This window comes from Numida meleagris, chromosome 3 (assembly GCF_002078875.1).
Source record: "Numida meleagris isolate 19003 breed g44 Domestic line chromosome 3, NumMel1.0, whole genome shotgun sequence".
NCBI classification, from domain to species: Eukaryota; Metazoa; Chordata; class Aves; order Galliformes; family Numididae; genus Numida; species Numida meleagris.
In genome coordinates this window covers 6,132,700-6,154,068 of record NC_034411.1, presented here as the reverse complement: position 1 = coordinate 6,154,068, position 21,369 = coordinate 6,132,700, and the positions used below count along the sequence as shown (strand labels likewise).

Genomic DNA, 21,369 nt, shown 5'->3' with positions numbered 1-21,369 from the left:
ATTCACTGTAACATTCCTCAAATGCTGGAGGGCTCAGAGGCTGTGGGCCAGGGACTTCAGAAGCTGAACTCCAGGTGGAGGTCTGTCATACGCGTTTTACATTTACCGGGATGAAAGATTCTGTTAAATTATATATCCAACATGTATTTCATGCTGATGTGCTTCTTTCATATGTACAAAGTATACGTATAACAAAGTACAATAATTTTTGCGGAAGAAAACAATATTTTAGCAGTGCAGAAGTGGAATTGATTGACAGCTGGAAATTTGGTATTATTGAAACCTCTATTACCTGGAAATTTCCACTCAGGAGCTGGCAAAACCACTTCCATGCAAAGTATGGCTTTTATTTGAAAAATGAAATTTTTCATTCTAAAGTTCTAAATTTCTAAAATTCTTTTTTGTCTATAGAAATCTACAGGCAGTCAGATATTTTGATTAAGAATTCAGTGGAAGAAAGTATTTATTTCATTTTTGTCCTGAATCCCAACTTGCCACAGAATTAATGCAACAAAATGCTGTTGAATTTTTTCAGAAGTCTCTGCTGTGCATTATTACATTCCTGACCCGCATTCTAGCACGTTGGATCTGTATTTCCTAGAAAGAGCAGCTTTAGAATCTGAACATGAAGTGCTTCGGACTGTATTTTCAGAAGGCACTGACTGCGTACTCTCTGCTGACTTATTGAAACGACCACTTCTATTTTCTGTTCATTTAGATGATCACACAACAGAAATTGTTGAAGTCCTTTATTACAAAGATCAAAAGTCATGGTTACCATTTACATACACAATTTACAAATTATTCACAAAGGGAGTAACAGATATGCAAGAACTGACAGCTTACTTTACCCAAGTAGGAGATGGGACAGTATGGTTGTTTCCCTGGCTTATTTACTGAAAGAAAATGTGTTTTGTTTTTTTTTTTAATTGTTGTTGTTATCTGTATGTGTTAAACACTGACCTAGTGTTTAGGTAGCACCTTTAGTTGTATCTGTTCATACACTGACATGCTTTTCTTCATTGGAAAGAGTACAGTGCATCTATAAACATGCACTGACATCTGTACTTTTGTCACAATGCTGAGTTTTTGTTGGTTGGAAACCCTATAGATTTAGGTATAATGCAGTGGTCAGGCTTAACAAAGCTGATTTGTGAGATTTCACTGATTTGAGCAGTATTTCATTCAAACAAAACTGGAGATTGTTATCAAAACTCTTATTCTAAGAACTAAATTGAGGATGGCTGCTGTATCTTTCAATAAGTCTACGTGATCTTAACATGGATGGTAGCCAGACTGTTAGATATCTTTAATACCACAACTGATTTATTGCTTTTTCTTTCATTCAGGTTAGCATGTTTTATACTGCTCCTAAAGCTATTCCAGAGACTGGGAAACTTAACATCAAAGAATGCTAATTTACCAAATCTCACAAAATCGGATGTTTACCACAGGGTACCTTACAGCACTTAACAAAAAGGAGAGTGAATTTCCAAATCTGTTGATATGAAAGCACAATGTCAACAGTGCAGTAGCTGCCATTTGTCTAAACCTACAAACATCCATAATTCGCACTTTTTTGCTGTCCACTGGGGTGATGTGTAGACAAAATTATTGAAGGAGCACACTGATGAAGGAGCAAACAAATATAGATATGGAAATCACCAATGTGATGTTGCATCCAAATTCTAAGCAGTAAAGGAAAACACTTCACAAAGGTTTTTACATCTAATGGAACTGTTTAGTGGGCATCATCCAAATAGTTATGATAGTATTATGATGGTATGACTTTCTACCCAGGAATCAAATATTCTTCACCACAAAGCCTACAGTATTCCCAGGGTATAGATAAAGCCTGTTGCAGATGCCATAGTAAACTTGAAATATAGTAATAGGCAAAGACTTTAGTGGCACCACCTGTACGTACAACTGAGTTATTGGAACCTTACAGAACAAAGGGATGTTGCAGTATGCCTTCGGTAAGGCTTCTTGCTGGTTTAAAAAGGTAGATTTTTCTTAAAGGAGATTGTCCAGCAGTATTGGTTTCACTTCTCAGTGGAAGGTCTCTTTATTGATCCACATAAGACTCCGTGTTTCATTCGGTTTGCATTCATACTCAATACTGCCAAAGCTGTTTCCCCATTGGCAGTGATCCCGTTTGTGGTAGTTGTAGAATTTGACTTGCCAGACTGTTTCAAAAACGCCAATGTCATTAAACTGTAAGGAAAAGGGAGTAGCAGTGTTAGTAAGCTCATTTTTTTGTTTGTTTTTCTCTTCTAGTGAGAAACTTATGAAATTGGAACGGAAAATAGCTGATGTTAAGGTCATTGTTCCTCAAATCAACAAATCAAAGATCTGTCAAACCTACTCTAGTGGCCATAAAGTCTTTTATATTTAGATATGCATAAAATATGAGGGATCAGATTCTCCATTTACTGCTCTCTTGCATTTATTTATATCTGATAAAGGCAAGGGAGTAAAAATGTTCAGCTTCCTGTATGGGTAAGTGTTATTAACGTGAAGAATCAAAGTTATAATCCCTCTCAGGACAACAGAGCAGTGGTGGCTTGTTGAGCTCAAATTGGCTTGGAGATACTACACATCATGTAGCAGTGATCTGTAGCGATATACGCTACCACATCAACTCTATACTGTATCTAGAGGCTGCAGTGTGAATTAGGAAGATATCTTGTTTTGATCAGTCTGAAATATTTACTGTCCCTGTGCTTTTTAGAGCAGAGTCATGATTGAGACATTTTTTCCTATTAAGCATTTCCATCACTCACTCTGACAGCTTCTTCACTTGACTCTTTTCCATTCCCATCATGTGCCTGGAAGATGACCCTTGATCATCTACCTAGAATAATCACACTTGTAAAGAGAGTATGAAAGCTCTTCTCTACAGTAACTCTTACTAAGCACCACCTTTTATACTCAGTTTTCTCAGAATGGACATTGCTTGGAAACTCCCCCCAGCCCACCTTATTTTCTTAAATTTAGCCTGACAGCAGCAGGAGTTACTCCATGCTGCCAGTGGAAGACTTTTATTTGGCTCCAGTTGCAGGCATTACTTTAAAGGTGTAGCTGAAATTTTTCTGCCACTTCAATTGATGAAGAAAGAATCAGGGGTGCAAGCTAATTTATCTCTCTCAGCAACCAAAACCTTTATTAATGATCCTCCACTAAGCCCCTCTAATGATAATCCTGATACCACTTATAAGGCAAGATAGTAAAGGTTTAGGACATTGAATGTTGCTGTGCACAATCTGCATAGAGAAATCTTTAGTAGAGAGAAACATCAACCACTGTTATCTAGAAACTGAGGAAGAAAAAAAGATTGATCCAGAAGAAAAGGTGTTTAATAGCATTTGTAAAAGGTGATAAGATACAAGAGCAGTGTTGTATTTCATTAATGTATAGAAAAATCTGAATTTCAGAAAGAGGTGAAGGAAAAAAACAAGGTATCTTCCTCTAGTGACTCAGTTTGCTAATTTATTCTAAGTGTTTTGTCTGACTTTTGCGGATTTCCACAAGAAGGAAAGAATTAATTGTAAAACTACTACCGTGTACTGCTCAGCCCAGTACTTGCACGTGCATCAACTCCATGGCATAATGTGGAGTATTCTGCATCCTCAGAGTTCCTGTGGCTCCTGCCACACCGTGGCTCTTCTACAGGGCCAGCATGTGGCCTTCCCCAGGAAAGATGGGTGAAGGTTAGATTTAGTGCTATAGGCATGAGAGTTATTTAATCATTACAATTTAATATTTTGTCTTTTAGGCATTATCAAAATGGGTTTGATGTCAGGACTGACCTCTCAAATCTATTTCTAATGTGAGTTCAGGCTTTAAGCCTTAGAGTCCTTTTCTGCCTAGGATACATCAGTATCCTGCCTGTTACAGAAAAAGAAGTAGAGGCAGTAGTTCCTCCTAGTTGAAGGAAATAGGAAAATGTAAAGCTGTACACAGTAACCATAGTTTTGAAGATTCAGGAAGTAGGCATTAGCAGTTCTTGAAATGGGATGCCTGTGGCTTGTTCCCTAAATCTGTCATAGCTCTGTCTAGCTAAGCAGATAAATAATGAGTTAAGCATGTAAATCCCAGTTGAATTGCCTATATTTAAGACTTAAAAGAATCAATTGTGGATCTACAATACAGACTTCGATGTCCAATCTTTCAAGATCAAATACTAAGAGAGGTTGAGAACTTGCTTAGCACTTGCAAATCCTAATAACTTCATGGTTAGTATATCAGGATTTGTTTTGTAAAGCTACTGTTTGGACAAATATTGTAGCTGCTCATTCTAATCTACAAAAAACAGTTAGGAGCTTGTGTCTGAAAACCAGACCCTCCTTGCATTACTTAAAATTACTCCATTTGTGGTAATTGCTATAAGTTACTCATGCTGTAATTATCAGAAAATTCAAATTAAGATAGTACAGTTCTTATTCAGAAGGGGATTACCATACCAAATGGTGGTTCCAGAAGAAGAAGAAAAAGCAAACAGTAAAGATACCCAGGTAAGATGAAATCCTGAGCAGAGTGAGCAAGTGTGAGGAAAAAGCTGAAATCTAACAGGCTTGGAAAACTTGGAAAGGTCCTAAAATTGTATAAATTGGAATAGACCCTTAGGAGAGCTTCAGCTGACAATGGCTTACTGCTCCATTCCACTTTTTGGTGCAGGAGCTACAGAATAAAACAGCACACATATTCCTTATATCTGTAATTGGAGGGGGGGTAGACAGTGACAACCAAAACAAGATCTCCCTCTTGCGTGCATTCTCCCACACATGCTCACATACATCAGCCTCTGGCAGGTCCTCAGGCATCCTGCCCACGACAGGTTAGAGGGGTGAGTAGTCATTCCTCATGCTTTTGGGGCATTGTGCCAAAAAGCCTGGCAGTGTTGGCAGGCTAAAGAGGGGTCACTGTATTCCAAGGGCTGGCAGCTGCATTCCTATCCTGGGATCTTGATGGGAGTTCCTGGCCTGCAGTATGCCCTTGCAGAAGAGGTGGGAGGTTCAGCTCCCATTTCTTTTTCCTGCAGCAACCCCAGAGGGCTATGCGGATCTCTAGATCTCCTGGCCCCTGCTGCTCTCATGGCTTCCCCTTGGGAAGCAGAGTTTGTGTTTTCCCCCTATGCTCTAACTAGCAGTCTCACTGATTCAAAGCAAAGAGGAGGGCAGCAGCTGTGGGCAGGCTTTGCCCTGGAACACTTCACCTTTGTGCTTTCCTTCATAGGTGTCAACTCTCTGCTGCCCTCTGTGCCTTTCTGTGCTGGGCTCCTGCTGCACAGTGGACCACCTACCTGCATGTTGACCTGGATGGGCTGTCTCTCCCCACTCTTGGTGTGGGGCACCCCTTCCGTGTCGTAGATCCCTGTGTAAGAGGCCACCTGTGCATCCCTCGATTTCTCCTCCAGTGGGACATTGACACCCCCGATGCCCATTGTCCTGCAAAGAGATGGGATGCATCCTTTCAGCAGCCCTGCAGGCCCCCTTCCTAGCAGCTTGGAGCCAGCAGGTGGGCTTGCATTCTGGCAGCCTCTGTGCTGGGGATGCTTCAGGGATTTTAGCAGGCCTCCAGGTGCTGCTGACTCACTGGGGCTCCTGAAAAATGTCAGGAATGTCAGGGCTCAGCAGTCACCCAGGGAAGGTGTAAAAAGAAAAGGAAAGACGGAATTGGGAGGGGTGGAAGAGAGATGATCCTCAGAAGCCAGGGAGTGGTTAGTTGAATCCCTTCTCCAGAGCTAACCTTCAGCCAGAGCCATTTTCCTATGTGCATCCTCCCTGCTCCCAGTCTCTGCTTTGCCATGGTGCAGTGAGGCTTGGACTGGGGAGCATCACCAGCTTGCAGGGCTGGAGGGGATCTTCTCTCTGCCGTGAGGATGGAGGGAGAAAAGGAGCTGGACCTTAAAGAGACTCAGGGGAGGTGGGGATGGAGAGAGAAGGAAGCAATTCCTAAAGGCGGCCTCTCTCCCAAGCCAGTCACACATGCTGGCTGGGCAAAGCAGTGGGAACAGCTGGCCAGGGACCTGGAAACAGCAAAGCAAAAGGGCGGGGAGGGAGAAATGACGGAAACCTTGCGCTGTCAGCCTGCCAGGAAAAAATATTAAACCTCTAAAAATAAAAGCAGCGGGAAAGGGAGGGCTGCGGGGGCTGCGATGGAGAGGATGCACTTACGTGGCCTGCACGGTGCCGGGCCGGAGGGCCACCTCAATCTTGTACTTGGCCCCGGTGAGCAGCTTGATGGTGCGGTTCTGGCCAAAGCGTTGCCCGTCCACCTTGAAGTACACCGCCCCGTCGTTGGGCTGGATTTTGAGGGCGACGCTGATTTTCACGAGGCTGGGGATGTCAACCATCGCGCGTCTGCGGGGTCTGCACCCGTCTCGCCCCCTCCGGGGAAGGCGGCCAGCAGAGGAGACGGAGTCGGCGGGGGAGAGGAAGAGGAGGAGGGAGGAGGAAGAGGAGGGGCTGCCGGATCCGAGCCAGCCCAGCCCTTCCCAAAAGCAGCGGATGATATATTTGTTTTTCCCTCCCCCGCTAATCACGGCGCAGCATCTGTGCGGCGGATCTTCCCTCCATCTCCCTGTTTGGGGGACATTTGCAGCTGCTCAGATCGCCGGGGTTTTCCAGGGAGTTAATCCGGCCTCGGTTATGGCAGCCTTAATCCCGCCGTCCTCCCCGGGCCGGGCCGGGCGGGGCGGTTCAGCACCACGGGCGCGGACAGCAGCGCGGCACTCAGCGGCGGGCCAGTTTCTGCTGGCAGCTTCCTTTATCGCCTTCTCCCAATTCTCATATTTTCGCAGAAAAAAAAAAAAAAAAACAGACAACAACAACAACAAAAGATAAAGAAACAAACAACCATAACGTACCATTTCTCCAAGGAGAAGGATCTTTGAAACTGGAAGTTGCCGCCTCCAGTCCTCAGCTCTCCACCCATCTCATTCCAGTGTGCAAAGATTACTTTTCACCCAGGAGCAGAAGATTTAGGCATCCTTTCCATTCTTTTGCATCTGTTCTGTTAAAACTGCAACGTTCTCACAGTTGGCACAGCATTTGGGCCGAAAAATACATGTATTTTTTTACTTTATGACTGTTTATGATGTCATTAGGAGAATTTCACCGCCAGTTCATCTATATACCACACTAGGCCTGAACTTCTCTTTGTTTTTCTAGAGCTGGGATATACATGTGGTGGTGAAATGTAATATTGCTAAGTCAAATGGAAGATCTTACATTGTTCAGCTGCTTTTCTTTGTGTGTGCAAGTTATTAGTCAATTAATTTAATTGTGAACAATAAGCAAAATAATACGTATTGCTGAAAACTTGCAATGTAAATCTTACTGTATTTGCCTTAATTACGTATCCGGCTAAGAATAGGCTTCATATTTCATTCAGCCAGCAGCCAACAAAAATAAGAGCAGAGCACGATCCCTTTGTAGAATCACAACTGTGTGTGTAATAAGCTCTGTAAGTAATTTCCCATCTTTGACAGCAGTTACTGGTAGCAGGGTTTGTCATAGAGGGAAGTTGCTACACAATGCAGTCATTGCTTCTCCCACTGAACAGTCAGCAGTGAAATATTCAAACCAAACCAAACCAAAAACAGTTCCCTTGTTTGATGAGGTAGCAGCATTATCAGCATTAGTATATGAGCATGATCTTATGGGCTTGGTGAGTCACCTAAAACGCTTGCTTTGCTGAAGGATATCAAATCAAAAAGTAGTTGCATTTAATCAAGTAGTAAGTTGCAGGAGCATCTCATCCTGAAGTGAGGGCCAGCATTTGATCACCAACCATACACTGAACTCCACAGATCTTTTGCCTGGATCTTCGCTAACTTTAAAGGTCCTCAAGAACAGACACCAAAAGTTAGGTAAAGTGAATCCTTACAACCCTCTACCCATTGTCTAAATCAACAGTGAATAATCTTGAAAATATATTGGAAGTTGTCAATCAAGTAGCATATATTCAGATAAGGAAGCAGTTACTATATTTAGACAAATGTCTTACAACTTCATGGCATAAAATAAGACCACACGTGCATTTTTCCTCTTCTTGCTTGATCATTGCAAGAGACTTCCCGTTTTCCATTATATTCTGCTGAGAACTGCTGTGCTTTGCAGCTTGTTGAAAATTTTGCTTGCAGCAATTCCCACTTCTATGAGTTTAAATGTAATTCAGTAAGAAACCACAGAGGCCTTACACATGGGGAACCTGATAGCATCATTTAAAGTGGTGTGAAGTATAATGGGCATTGCCAGGGATCAGTTTTACTCCTCTCATGAGCCAGACATATCATGTTGTAGTAAATTGTGTGTAGCTGAAGGCATTGATTGCAATTAGTTTCCCAAGTACACAAGAGGTCAGATCTATAATCAGTTTTTTTTCACCTTATTATTTCTGCCTGCGTGATCATCTTTCTCTCAACACAGCTCAGGCTGTGATTTTATTCCGGACCACTATGGCAAAAAAAAATTGTGAAGATGAGGGAGATTTAAAAAGTGTCATATTGTGGATCATGTATGCATAGGCTGGGTAACTGTTTTACCATGTGAAAGTGAAATGCAGTAAGAGTTGAGCATTTCTGAGAAGAAACATTGTAAATATTAGCATTGTTTTTCTTTTTATTGATCTCATAAATTCACCTGCCTTTAGTGCTTTAACTTATCTGACCTTACCAGATGTTTTTTATCAGTGTAGATAACAGGGGAGAAGTTGTCTTTCATAAGCCTTTCTGGGAGGTTAGTTTTCTTGCTGAAACATAGCTACCCACTTTAATGGCCTTGATGGGCTCCAGGTAAGGCATTATCTGGAGCCTCCAACCCCAACTTTTGCACATGGGCCCTACTTCAGCTCAGCCCTGGGTCCTCAATTCCTGCCTTAGCTACGTGCAGGAGTGCTGGTCTTCAGCTTTGCTGTGGACATACCTAGCCATGGGCTCCATTTTGACTCCACCTGGCTTGACGTCAGCCTGCCCCCATTGAGATGCTGTGGGTTGCATCTTATTTGCATCCTCACCGAGAGAGGTAAGATGGGTCTTGGTTAGAGAAACCCATACCCCACCGGTTTTCATGGGGATTTTCACAGGGAACTGCTAGTATGCACAATTCCCTGGTGTTACGTTCTTCATATTCTGTAGACAGTAAAATAACTAAAGGGAGAAGGAGGCAATGTAGATTTTGCTGGGAGCACAGGGCAAATGGGGCGACCCTTATAAGATTGAAAGCTGAAGAGATGTTTCATAAGACTTGAACCAACATCCTGTTTCTCTTAAGGCATAGCAGTAGCTTAGTAGGATAGGTAAGTGGACTTGCCTGACCTTCCTTTCATTTATTTTTTCAGTCTTTCAAGTCTGCTTTTTGTTTCCCTGGCATCTGAGACTTCCCATTCTGTTGTCCAGGCTCAGTAAGATGTGATAAGCTAATTCCCTTCCCTTGGGATGCAGTATTACTGTGTGTACTGGTGAGCCCCTTAGCACCCTTGAGGAGAGCAGTAAGCTTTCTCAGGTAATCTGCTGCCAGCACGCTCAGTCATCCTCATCTCTCTTTTTCATTCCAGAACTACAGAGGTCTTCTCACACTGCACCTTCATTCTCCTAGGCCTCTCTCTTGTGTTTTGGCTGCATCACATACACGTATCACTGATCTAAGTTGCAGATGAGGTTGGATGTATTCTGTGCCAAGTCAGAGCTAGTATGCATGCAAGCCATGGTATATGCTATGTGCTGGTCCAAGTTGCCTAGGAAACATTCTCGTTAAGTCCATTTGGTGTTTGCAGTCCACCTTACATAATCTTTCTATGCAGGAGATGCCAAGTGCGTTAACTTTTCACTATTACTATTTATGCAGGAGTTCCCATTTTCCTGTTACCACATTAGTCCTGCTGCACAGCTCTGCAAGAATTAAATATATAAAATGTGCCCCAGGTCAGAACAAGGTGGCTTGTTTATGACAGCGAACGCACAGCACTTGGATTCCAAGGTGACATGGACAGCACCTGTACTAATCTTTTCCTGCTTTCTTCTCTTCGATTACTTTTTTGAATATCATGCTAAATCTGGAAATGTCCTGGTTTGGGGTTTCTTTTTCAGAAGTGGATGTAAAGCCACAATCTCTCCTTCACTAAAAATAGCCATATGTGTGATGCCATATGGAGTGAATTGTGCTGAGACTCGCACTTACCAGCTCTCAGTTCAATACTGTAATTCTGAAATCTCTGCTTCTGAGTAGAAGCAAGAAAAGGTTTTACTTCTACTGGCAGCTGGACTGGATCTTTATCACCTTTGCAAACCACTTGCTTCTTTTATTTTTCATGTACCATCATCTTGAACATACAGCATTTGGTTTAATTTCTACTGGAAATTCAGCTTGATTTGCTGGAGAGCTGCATATTTCTGGAGAACTCAACCACTCTGTTATAGATGAGGTGGGTTTATGGCACTTACTTGAAAAAGAGTTGTGCAAGGGTGGCACAGAGAGCAGCAAAGCTGATGTAACAGGCTGAGAAACTACCTGTATTTCTTCCAGGTTACATATTTATTTGCAAAGAGATGGCTCACAATCTTGGTGTAAATGCACATCACTCTCTCAACTAGATCTCCAGTTGTCAGACTTTCCTCTCTCTTATGGCTGGTGCTGCTTTTTAGGAGTAACTCATTATTCGTTGGCAGTCTGTCCTGTCCCTCACACTCACTGTGGCCACTGCATAGTTAAGGACCTCCGTGCTTTGCTTGAGTGACTTAGCTGATCAGCACATCTCTGTCTGGGGGGAGATGAAATGCTGATTCCCCTGTGATGATGGGTGATAAATGAAACCAAGTCAGAAGGACAAAAGGAATAGCTGACCTTTGAAGATGAGAGAAAATATATATACGGAAGTTATAAAAGAAGGTGATTCCAGCTAATACTAGATGAAGGTAATTTTATGCTTTGACAGTGCATTGCCTAGGTAGCTAATGGTAAATTCTGGAGTCATTGGCTTGGTGCCACTGTATCTATGATTGCATTTCACACATCTCTAGGGGCTTTTCTTCGGGTAAATGAGAAATTGAGCTTCCTTTGCTTAATGATGGTGTCAGCACCCCTTTCTGTTCACAGTAAACTATTTCTTAGTATAAGGTCATATAGATGTTTTTTCCAAGAACTGTCCCTGGACACTTTCTATCATAGTTTATTGTGGAAGACGCTATTCCTGACTCAGCATAAACAATGAACCAGCAGGAGCAGCAGGTGAGCAGGGCTGCCAAGGGGAAAATCTGTGCAAAGGCTGCCTGCAGAGAGAAAAACACTGACAGATTCCTCTGTCTTTGTTCTTATAAGCCCTTCCAGCTGGGGAAGGGGTTTTCTTTTTGTCAGGCCCAAAGGGAAGCAAGGAAGAGAAAGAAGTAGGAGCTGTGAGCCATTTCTTGGTCTTTTTTGTTCACCTTCATGGAATGTAGCTTTATGTCCTTAAGGCCTTCATTTCAAAAAAAAAAAAAAAGGCTTCCAGGAATGCGATGAAAGATATTTGAGTTGTCATTGTTTGTCACTTGTATTGTTGGTTATCCACTTAAACAGGAAAAAAGTGCACCTTTCCCAAAGATGGAAGCAGCAGAATGAAAGGAAATTATTCCCCTTCTTAAAGCAAAAGTAATTGCTTAGCAAAGAAATTCTGTACAGGAGGATCTACGAGACCTGAAGTATGCCAAACATCACAATGGGACCGGAGCTATCACATGAGCAACAGCTAGATGAGAATGGTTTGAGCAAGCTTAGAGCAGGTAATTTGGCTGTGGAGCTTGTCTGGTAGGACCTCGCAGCAGCTTCATAAAGAGCTAACCAGATTGCTGACCTGATCCTGAAGTTCAGAGGAGCATCCCAGCCAGCAGAAGACCTCTTTATAGTGTAATAACAGTGCTGCTAATTGGAGGAAGCTCCAGGCCTTGTGCCTGTCAGGTCAAAAGACATTTGCAAGTGGCTGAGGTTGAATTAACCCTGGGCTCAACACCAACCTAAGTGGGCTTAGCTGTGAAAGTGATTTGGGGTCTTGTTCATAAGAGAATTGCCCTTGGCAGTGCATCAGCCTCCTTGTTGCCTCCTGTGTAACACCATCCTTCCTCCTGTATGGGAAAGGGGAGTGCGACTGCAATAATACCCAATGTTGGAAAATGTTTTTATCTTATTTTTTAACAAACATTACCTAATGGGCTGTGTAACAAGTAAAAGATGCTCATAGGAAGTGATATTGAGTGATGCTTCGTATAATGTGCTGGTCAAATCTGTTTGTATTTGACATCTAACCAGTTTGGGAAGTCTCAGTATTAAAGCCCAAATTTCTTGTATCAGCAGAGGGCGTAGCATCATTAACCAAGGAAAGGCTTTCCTACTCACTGCTGAACCCTACCTGCTTGTGCCTCAGGAATCAGGCTTCAAAGATGGGATGAAGTGGCAGAGCTGATGAATTAGAAACCTAGAGAGATCTTTTTGGTAAGCACGAAGCCATATGATACACCACCCTCCACTGTTTTGCTAGAGTTCATGTATTTATGGAGTGCACTTGATTCATTCGTATTAGGCATTAAAGTGCTTATTTAATTTCCCAGGACTCTGTCATCAGCCTGGCAATGCTTGATAGAGTTGGGCATTTTGTTGTACTGTTGCCTGTTCTGTCAGAGACAACCTATAAATACACTCATGCTTCTATGTTTCCCTATCTCTGACTCTGTAAGAGGAAATGGGCTTGTTTTCATGTGATTAGCCGGCAGAGGAACTTGTGAAAGTGACACAGCTGTACTGTAAAAAAAACCCCACCCCATGGTTTGTTACCAGAGGAGCTTAACTGCTGGCTCTGACAGACCTTGAGAGCAGGACTGCCCGCAACATGGAGCGAGAACCGATGCGCATAAGGGAGGGCTACTTGGTTAAGAAGGTAAGCAGGCAGCCTTGAATGGAGTGGAGGAGAGAGTTGACTGAACAGGTTGGGGAAGTGTAGGGAAATGTATTTTGGTTTCAGGTATTTAAAACAAAAAAAGGCTTTTTTTCTTTTTTCTTTAAAAAAAAAAAAAAGGCAAATGAAAATGATTCTGTGAGTACTAAAATAATGTGATGTTAGTGATTCCAGAAGTACTTGCTAGCAGTTTTATCTTGTTACAGTACTATATGATAAGGTATTTTTGTGTTTGTCCTACAGGTACTTTTAGGTCAAAAAATACGTATTTGCTAAGAAACACAAATGCCTTGATTGGAAGCTTGGTAAAATAGGTTAACAGCTTGAAATGACCACAGCCTATTCTACTGAGCTTTATCACAGAGTTAAATATTAGAGAAGCACAATAGCATCAAAGAGGTCAGGTCAGGTCACTCTAATATAGGGAGAGCTTGTGGGACCATGAGCAAGGATTAGGTTACGACTTTCATTGAAATCCTCAGTGAGAGCAGTCTGGTGTCAAGCAGTTTAAACCAAGTCAGTTCTGGAGCAAGGGAGGAGCTCTGCTGTGGTGTCTCTGCTCATCAAAACTAGAATTTCACTCCTTAGAGCTGCTGGCTGGAGAGGTCTGTAATCCGCAGCCACCCTTGCAAAGAGGCCACCCCTCAGTCTTATTTCCATTGACACTGGAAGGAGGCAAGCTCATATGGTAATCTCAAAGCTGCACTGATGCCACGAGGAAGGAGACAACCAGATGAACTCATGGGAGATTGCAGTTCTCTCTAGTTCTCATGGCCTGATACTTAGAGCAAGTGGCTCACAATCTTTATTTTTCCATGGCAAGGGAATGGCTAGAAACTTAGACACAAACACTGTGTCTGGCTGGGTGTGCCAGGGAAAAGACGTGTACAGATGTCCAGTGTGAGTCCCTGCCATTCCTGTGGGTGCTGGGTCCCTAAGAAGTCTCTCAGTGTGGGTACTGCTAGTGGAAAGTTGCTGCTGCGTGCTGTTCCAGTAGCAACAGAGAAGTGGAAGTTGTGCCCTGTTTCTGCAACGATCTCATTGGTGGTTCTGTCCTTGCTGAAGTGAGTTTGTGTTGCTGGTGAAGAGCAGCAGTGTGCCAAAGGGAGGCTGGAGGGCAAAAGGAGAAGATGCAGATCAGACTGGTAGCAGCTACTTGATCCCTCAGTGAGGCTGCTGTGGATTCTGTAACCAGAGCTTCCAGCCAGGATGGGCAAGGTCCTAATTAATCTTACCTGCTACTTAAGTACTTTCCTCCTTTTTAGTGTGCTTCTAAAGTGAAGCTATGGAACACACCTCCCAGAAGAGTCACCCACACAGCCACAACTGTCTTTGGCAAGGGTGAAGGCTGTTTTTTCACTGGCTTTCTTTTGTTATTTACATCAGGCTGGGAACAGGCTTGAGGGTCAGTGTTATAGCTGGTACAGTCTGACGTCTTCTACGTGTGGATTCAGTGTTGGTTTTATGTCAGCCTAAGCTACTGTGTGTGTGTGTGTGTGTGACCTCGTGTAATCTTCTGAGCAAGCACAGAAAATGGCTCACCTTCTACTCGTCTAGTGCTGCTGAATTTTTTTTATTTTTTTTTAAATATGTTCTAAAGAGAGATTGTTTGAGGTTTTTAAAGCAGCTAATGATTTCAGAGACCAATTCAGGGAACATCCATCTTTATCTGAAGTTTTTGAAGCAGGGGAGCTGATTTGACTTTTTTAGTCTAAGAAAATGAAATCCAGCATCCTTCTTGTTTGTCTTTCATGAGCTGTTTTAGCCAAGACCACTATGACCATGTTTGGGCTTGCTGACAGTGGATGTGAAGCTGCCAGCTGTGCAGTGGCTTCCATCGGCAGGGTACGTCAGAATCTTCAGGAAGTAATTGCAGAAGTATCATAAGATGTGACAAACTGGCAAATAAAAGGAATGTGCAGTGGTTCAAGTCTTGGCTCACCATCTTAATTGATTCCTTAGCAGAAAATCAACCTGTGGGTCCACTTGGGTTCTCCAGAAATGATAAATTCGTACAGCTTAAACAAAAACAAGCAAAAAATCTAAAGGAAACAGCATTCAATCCCTGTGTGTAATCCACATCCAAGTGAGACTCTTCTTCGTAGCTCCCTGTTCAGCTGGGTTTCTAGAAAGCCCCCAGCACAGTGGTTTTTCTTTTGGAAGGTAGCATTCACTCGTGGGGAACTTTCTACTTCCAGTGAGGGCTGCAGAGGCTGGGAGCCGGTCCCATTCTTAGTAACACCTCTGCTGACCGTTTTCTCTTTTCCCTCTTCACCCTGTAGTTGAACATAAGATCTGATTCAGAGTGTGAAAGGCCATGGAAGGTAGAGCAGAAAGAAGGATGTAATTGAGAAAGGCTGTGTTTAGGGGGTGGTGGGGTGGGAAGAAAGGAAGATGGTTTTTCTGTCCCATTCACTTGTGTAGAAATGCAAATGCAGCTAGCGCTGTCTCTCTCTCATGTTTGAAAATCAAAACAAGCCACTTTGCACTGCGTGATGGTGTCTGCCTGGCTTCTATCTGCAGCTTTAATGCTATCCAGCCACCATGGTAGCGAGGGAGGATAAACTGGGGTCTCTCTTTGTGCCAGAAGGACTAAGGACAACTAATATTTTTTTGAAGAATTCGGTGCCCACAAATATCTGATGTTCTTCAGTAACTCTTCAGAGAAACTGTTGATATTCAGCGTCCCTAAATGTCCATTTGGCTGAGAAGTGAGTCACTTAGATGTCTGGGATTGTGACTGTTTTTAAGGCTGTTTGCAGGCAGGACCAGAGAACTAAGCTAGCTAGAGCACCACATTCTTAATAATCCTAGCGCTTAATCATGTTAACTGAGCACAGAAAAACAGATCATTCCTCTCTGAGGCCCTAAGACTTTGGCCATATATTTAATTATATGTAGGATCTGGCTCTGGCTTTCTCTATATCTCTTGTAGCTAAGAACTGATTCAGAAACAGGAAGTTAAAGACTTTAAAAGATGAAATGAAGCACCTCAAATTCTCACCACAGCAGTTAGGGATCTGCACCCCAAGAACCTTAAACTACTCGCTACTATTTGCTTAAGTCCAGAAATCCTCTGAGATCTTAGAATCATAGAATCACTTGAGTTAGAAGGGACCATTAAAGTACACCTAGTCCAATCCCCCTGCAATGAACAGGGACGTCTACAGCTAGATCAGATTGCCCAGGCTCTGGCAATGGGCAACCTGTTCCAGTGTTTCAATATCCTTAGCATAAAAAAAAAAAAAAACTTCATCCTTACATCCCATCTAAGTCTCCCCTCTTTTAGTTTGAAACCATTTCCCCATATCTTATCATGCAGACCCTGCTAATGAGTCTGTGCCCCTTTTTTTTTTTTTTTTTTTTTTTTATAGCCCCCTCTAGATACCAACAGTAGCCTTCCCTTCTCCAGGCTGCTCAGCCCCAGCTCTCTCAGCCTGTCCTCAGAGGGAGCTGTTCCATCCCTGGGATCATTTTTGTGGCCCTCCTCTGGACACGCTCCAACAGCTCCATGTCTCTCCTGTACTGAGCACTCCACATCTGGATGCAGTGCTCCAGGTGAGATCTCACAGCGCAGAGCAAAGGGGCAGATCCCCTCCCTCACCCTGCTGGCTGCGCTGCTTTGGATGCAGCCCAGGATGCAGTTGGCTCTCTGGGCTGCGAGGGCACAGTACTGGCTCAGGTCCAGCTGCCATCCAGCAGTACCTCCAAGTGCTTTTTGACAGGGCTGTGCTCTATCCTTATATCCCCCAACTTGTACTGATGGCGGGGGTTGCCACAATCCAGGTGCAAGACCTTGCACTTGGCTTTCTTGAATGTCATGAGGTTCTCCTGGGCCCACTGCTCTGCCTGTCTAGGTTTCTCTGGGTGGCATTCTGTCTCTCAAGTGTGCCAGCCACACCACACAGCTTGGTGTCATCTGCAAACTGCTGAGGGTACATTCGATCCCACTGTTGTCTGGTTTCTTATCTGACGGCCAGGCCTCATGAACTGACTGTTCTGTAGCATCAAGTCCTTAAATACAGCACAGGACACTCAGAGTTAATGGGAAAGTCTTAACGCATCAGTTCACATCTGCAATTTTTGAGGATTGCTCCTGGTATTGCCACTACGTCATCTTGAATGAATGTGGCTGGGACGAACTGATTCTGAAAAGAAACACCTACTGGGAAAATGTTGGAAAAACTCGCAAGTGGGGCAACTGGAAGAGGAAGTAAATGGTGGTCAGAAGAATGACAGCAGTGTGTTTTAACTGTAAAGTAAGATGGGTGTGGTTGTGGTTTAGTGTTCCCCTTGAGACATGGTGGTTATTTTAGGGTCAGATGTTCTGTAGAAGATCATGTCTTCAATGGATATGATATGAACAGTGATTTATGGGACAAAATATACACAGTGATTTCTCAATGCAGGGTAGCATGTTTAATACCTGGAAGCCGATGTGGGTCGTGCTCTTAGAAGATGGAATTGAATTCTACAAGCGGAAGTCTGACAACAGCCCCAAAGGGATGATCCCACTGAAAGGAAGCACCATCAACAGCCCTTGCCAAGATTTCGGCAAAAGAATGGTAAGTACTTCTTTTACTAATAACTGTGATTGACAGTATACTTAAACTCCTGAATGCATTAGAAGGACACAAGGCTGGTAGTTAGGTTCCTTATTCATATCCTGCTGATCACTCTCATTTGTCTTAGAAGGTCACAAGCAGGCTTGGTCTTGTGTAGCGCTTGAAAGGTGTGACTGCTTGAGGAACAACTCAAGATATTTCAAGAGGAGCAGTTCAGAAAACTTTTTTTTTTTTATTTCTAATTCATAGTGTATCTAAATTGTATTCTCACGGTGCCAATAGCTGCGGGGAAAAAATTGTGGTAAACTGTTTCATGAGCTCTTGAAAAATGTAGTTATTGCCAAAGAGCACTGACTAGCTTACTTGGATGGGGGGGAAATAAATGCTGTGATACGAATGCCCTAAAAAAGCTGTGATTCCAAACTGTTCCGTTACCATTTCGTAACTACCTGACCTCATGTACTTCATATAATCTGTTTTATTTGCACATTGTGTAGTTATGTGTAGAGCTTTTGCACATGACTAAGAGCTACGTGTTTACTTGGAGGGAGTGAAAAACCAAAACTGATTTGGAGAAATTAGATTAAAATGATGCTATGCATTTGGGCTCTCTGTGGGGAAGCAAAGCAAGCGAACAGGTAAGGTCTGAGTTCCCAATAAGATGCCCAGATCATGATATTTATAAATTCAGAGTCTTGTTTGAAAGAAAATTAAAAAGCAGGAAAATGAATGTGTAAGAATACTTATTTTGTCATAGAGTTCCTGAAAAATACGTGTCGGTAAAACAGGATTTGTATGATCAATGAGTGATGCATTTAGTCCAAGAGGGGACCGTACTGTTGTATCTGGAAGGAGAATTTTATGATTGTGCATCACTGTCCCATCCTTATCTCAGCTACTGCAATACCTGAGCTGGCAAGGGAGAGCATTCAATTGATTCAGGAACACTTGAGACCAAAGCCATCTACTTCCTTCTTGCTAACAGCTCCTGTCCTACTCAACCTTAGGCAAGGCTGGGCAAGTCTTGCTGTTAACGTCTGCAGGTTTGGATCTGACCTTCTGCTTCAGCAAGCATGGCTGCATGGCAGTGGACTGTATGACTGCAAGCCCAGAGCTCTGCATTATTGCACTTGACTTCACCTCTTTTGCAAACCTTGAGCAATGAAGATTTAGTATAATTACATCCAGGGACTAGAGCATGGGGCAGGAACATTAAATAAACAAATAAAGGAACACAGTATGTCTGTATAAGTTTTAAACTGGCAGAATTAGAACCAAACAATGTTCTATACATGGGGAGGAGGATACTATGTTCTAGAGTATCAGATCCTACAATACAGTACTAGAAATTCATTTTTTCTCATGAAGCGTTATTTTCTAGACAAGTTTTTTGTGATTTTTAAGTCCTGATAAAATCAGTATTGTTCTGTAATGGCTCCATGTGCACTCCCAAAATAGGCAGAGGGGTCTGAAGTGTTCAGTGTCAGATCAGAGGAACAAGGCACCCAAAATGCCTTTTCATAAGTAGGATCTGATGCTGTTTGTTGAAAGTCAGTGGAAGTGACCCCAATGACTTCTTCAGGTGTTGGAGCAGATCCTCTTTGTAAGGTCAGTGAGATCCCTCTGCAAGTGCATAGATCAGCAAGCTTGAAGATACACGTTCTCTGCAAATTAGCACTTCCCAAACAGTCAAAACTGCAACATACTCATTCATACAAGCAATGTTGTTGTTGAGATTGTTCTTGCAAGCAGTTACTGCCCAACGTGATTAAATTACTGCATATATTCCTTGAAAATATAGGAACTTTATTTTTGGATATTTTACAACTTTGTTATAGAGCTGAATTCAAAGCCTCTGTATTGCATTGTACGTTCTAGTTAATTACATGCTAAAACATACAGTTCTGCTGCTTATGGGGGTTGTTCTGGTTTAGCAGTATGAATGAACTAGTGCATTCATATATCCATAAAAATGGAAGTATAGTTTTAGGTGAAGACTACTGTAGGGGAAGGAGTGAGAATTCTCCTTAGGTCTGTTTTAAGTCTAGTCTTACCTGGTTTCACGTTGGGGCAGGGAATATCAAGCTATGAGCAGACTTCTGTGTTCACTTGATCAGATTTCAGCTTTTTGAGTCAGGTAGGCCCTGATGCAGTGATACAATCTGAAGCCTCAGGGGTGTATGTCACCAGCACCCTTAGTTTGGTAAATCAGTTGCAAAAAGCAGCTGCTGAGGGGAAAAGAAGCAATCTTGGATTTGTTAAACAGATAAAGCTTGTTTAGAAGAGGCTGTGACTGCATATTTCAAGATTTTTATTGCAAAATGCGCTCATCAGCGTGTACTGGTCTTATCTGAATCTTTATCTTTGTTCAGTGTGATGTTAATCCTGCTATATTCCTCCTTTTTCTCTTTTTTCTCTGGATAGCATTCTCATGTATATCCCTTATAGTGGGATTCCTTTAGATAAAGTGTTGGTGTTTAGTTCAAGCTGATGCTTTAATTTTCTCAAAAGCACAAATAGATATACATCTCCAGAAAGGGGTTTGTTCACTTCTAGGATTGAAGGCTCAGCCTCTTCACCTGCTTCAGAGGAAGCCTGGGTGCCCAGCAGAGTGGCCTAACTTTCTGGAACTGAGAGTTTGGAGAAAGAGCTTTCCAAGAGTCCTCTTTGTACTAGAAATGAAAACTCTTATTCAGCATTTTGCTGTCTGTTGCTTCTCAGATCCTCAGCATAGAGAATGATGATTCTTCATTTGGCAGTAGCTGGATTTAATGCTTGTCTCCTGGTAATCTGGTGTATTAGCATTATTCCTTGATACTGGGACTTACACAGATCTGCCTGGTTTTTTTTTCACATGTAGCATACACTGGTTTTCAGGTCGTACCTCTTTACTACATAATCAAAAAGTGGCTGTTGCTGGAAATATGAACAGTGTCAGATTAGAAATTGTTACTTTGAAGTTTTTGAATGTCCATTGCTTTACAGTTTTGAAATCTCTTCCACAAAAATCATTGGGACTTCTGCATGGTTTCAAGCCATCAGAATGGTTTCCACCAGCACCAGTCTGCAAGATTCCTATTTAGGATGTTCAGAATTGTGCCATTTACAAAAGCAGGCTTCAGTAGAATCATTCAGAGTTTCGATTTCATTGCAGTAAATGAAGAAATGAATCACTCTGCTCTGTGACCTTTACTGATAGTCTGTACTTGTCCCCATGGATCCATGCTGTTTGCTCCCTTGTTAGCTTGATGTTTTTAATTGCCCGCTGAGTCTTTTCATTCTTGTACGACTATGGAGAAGAGAACAGTTCCTCTTAGGGGGAGTTGTATTTTAGAGGAAACGGAAGCCCTCTTGGCTGAGTAATTTGACCTGGATTTTCCATCTGAAAGATCACTGGATGAAAGCAAGATCAAATGGTCTGAACTTTGAGGTTTTTTCCAAGTTGGTGTTGTTCATTTTTTTTTTCCTGCCTTTAAATGATCTGTTCTCAATTTGTGGAAATACAGGCCTTCCAATGGGGTCAGTGTGTTTAGAGAGGCAGTGATCATGATGTACGTGTAAGAGTTGGATTTATCATTTCCCTACCAAGCCCTTACAAGTGTGCTAGACTGCAAACGTGTGCAGCTACCCTCTGATGTGACTGTGTTCTTTTCTTCCCTCTAAGTAGTATGACGTGGTCTGTTGTTTCTGTTGTTGTGTCTCCTCCAGACTGACCACATCTCTAAACAGTAAGACAGGCTTACACCCAATGTAAGCTTGCGGGGGATGGGTTCTTCAATCTTTCAGCTATGCTGAACTTCCCAGCAAATGTTAAGATCACCAGCTATATCAGTGCCACTCTTTTTTGCCGACGTCATTAGTGCTAGCTGGAAAGTAA

The 21,369-nt window shown here is 42.6% G+C and overlaps 2 protein-coding genes across 5 annotated transcripts in view; one reads left to right on the top strand and one right to left on the bottom strand.

The window, feature by feature from the left end:
* Positions 1-21,369, top strand: part of PLEK (pleckstrin) — a 58,025-nt gene that overhangs the window by 27,136 nt on the left and 9,520 nt on the right. For 3 of the 4 annotated variants that reach the window (XM_021392247.1, XM_021392246.1, XM_021392245.1), the window contains one exon: positions 17,337-17,492. In XM_021392247.1, coding sequence (XP_021247922.1) covers positions 17,343-17,492 — 150 coding nt within the window. In that variant the 5' untranslated portion in view covers positions 17,337-17,342. Of the gene's footprint in view, positions 1-12,765; positions 12,910-17,336; positions 17,493-21,369 lie in introns of those variants that run through there. The other variant, XM_021392244.1, reaches the window with a different exon arrangement.
* CNRIP1 (cannabinoid receptor interacting protein 1) lies at positions 735-6,756 on the bottom strand. Its single transcript, XM_021392252.1, has 3 exons — positions 6,180-6,756; positions 5,306-5,450; positions 735-2,217 (listed from the first exon to the last, which is right to left on the bottom strand). Exons 1-3 carry the CDS (start codon positions 6,356-6,358, stop codon positions 2,053-2,055), a joined length of 489 nt encoding a protein of 162 aa, XP_021247927.1. The 5' UTR covers positions 6,359-6,756; the 3' UTR covers positions 735-2,052.

What these genes read in the sequence shown, in the direction of transcription:
- CNRIP1 (XM_021392252.1), bottom strand. Translation starts at nt 6,358, where the DNA reads ATGGTTGACATCCCCAGCCTCGTGAAAATCAGCGTCGCCCTCAAAATC. An exon ending in CCCGGCACCGTGCAGGCCAC is followed by an intron (nt 5,451 to 6,179) that starts GTAAGTGCATCC and finishes ATCTCTTTGCAG; the next exon opens with GACAATGGGCATCGGGGGTG. An exon ending in CCATCCAGGTCAACATGCAG is followed by an intron (nt 2,218 to 5,305) that starts GTAGGTGGTCCA and finishes TTTTCCTTACAG; the next exon opens with TTTAATGACATTGGCGTTTT.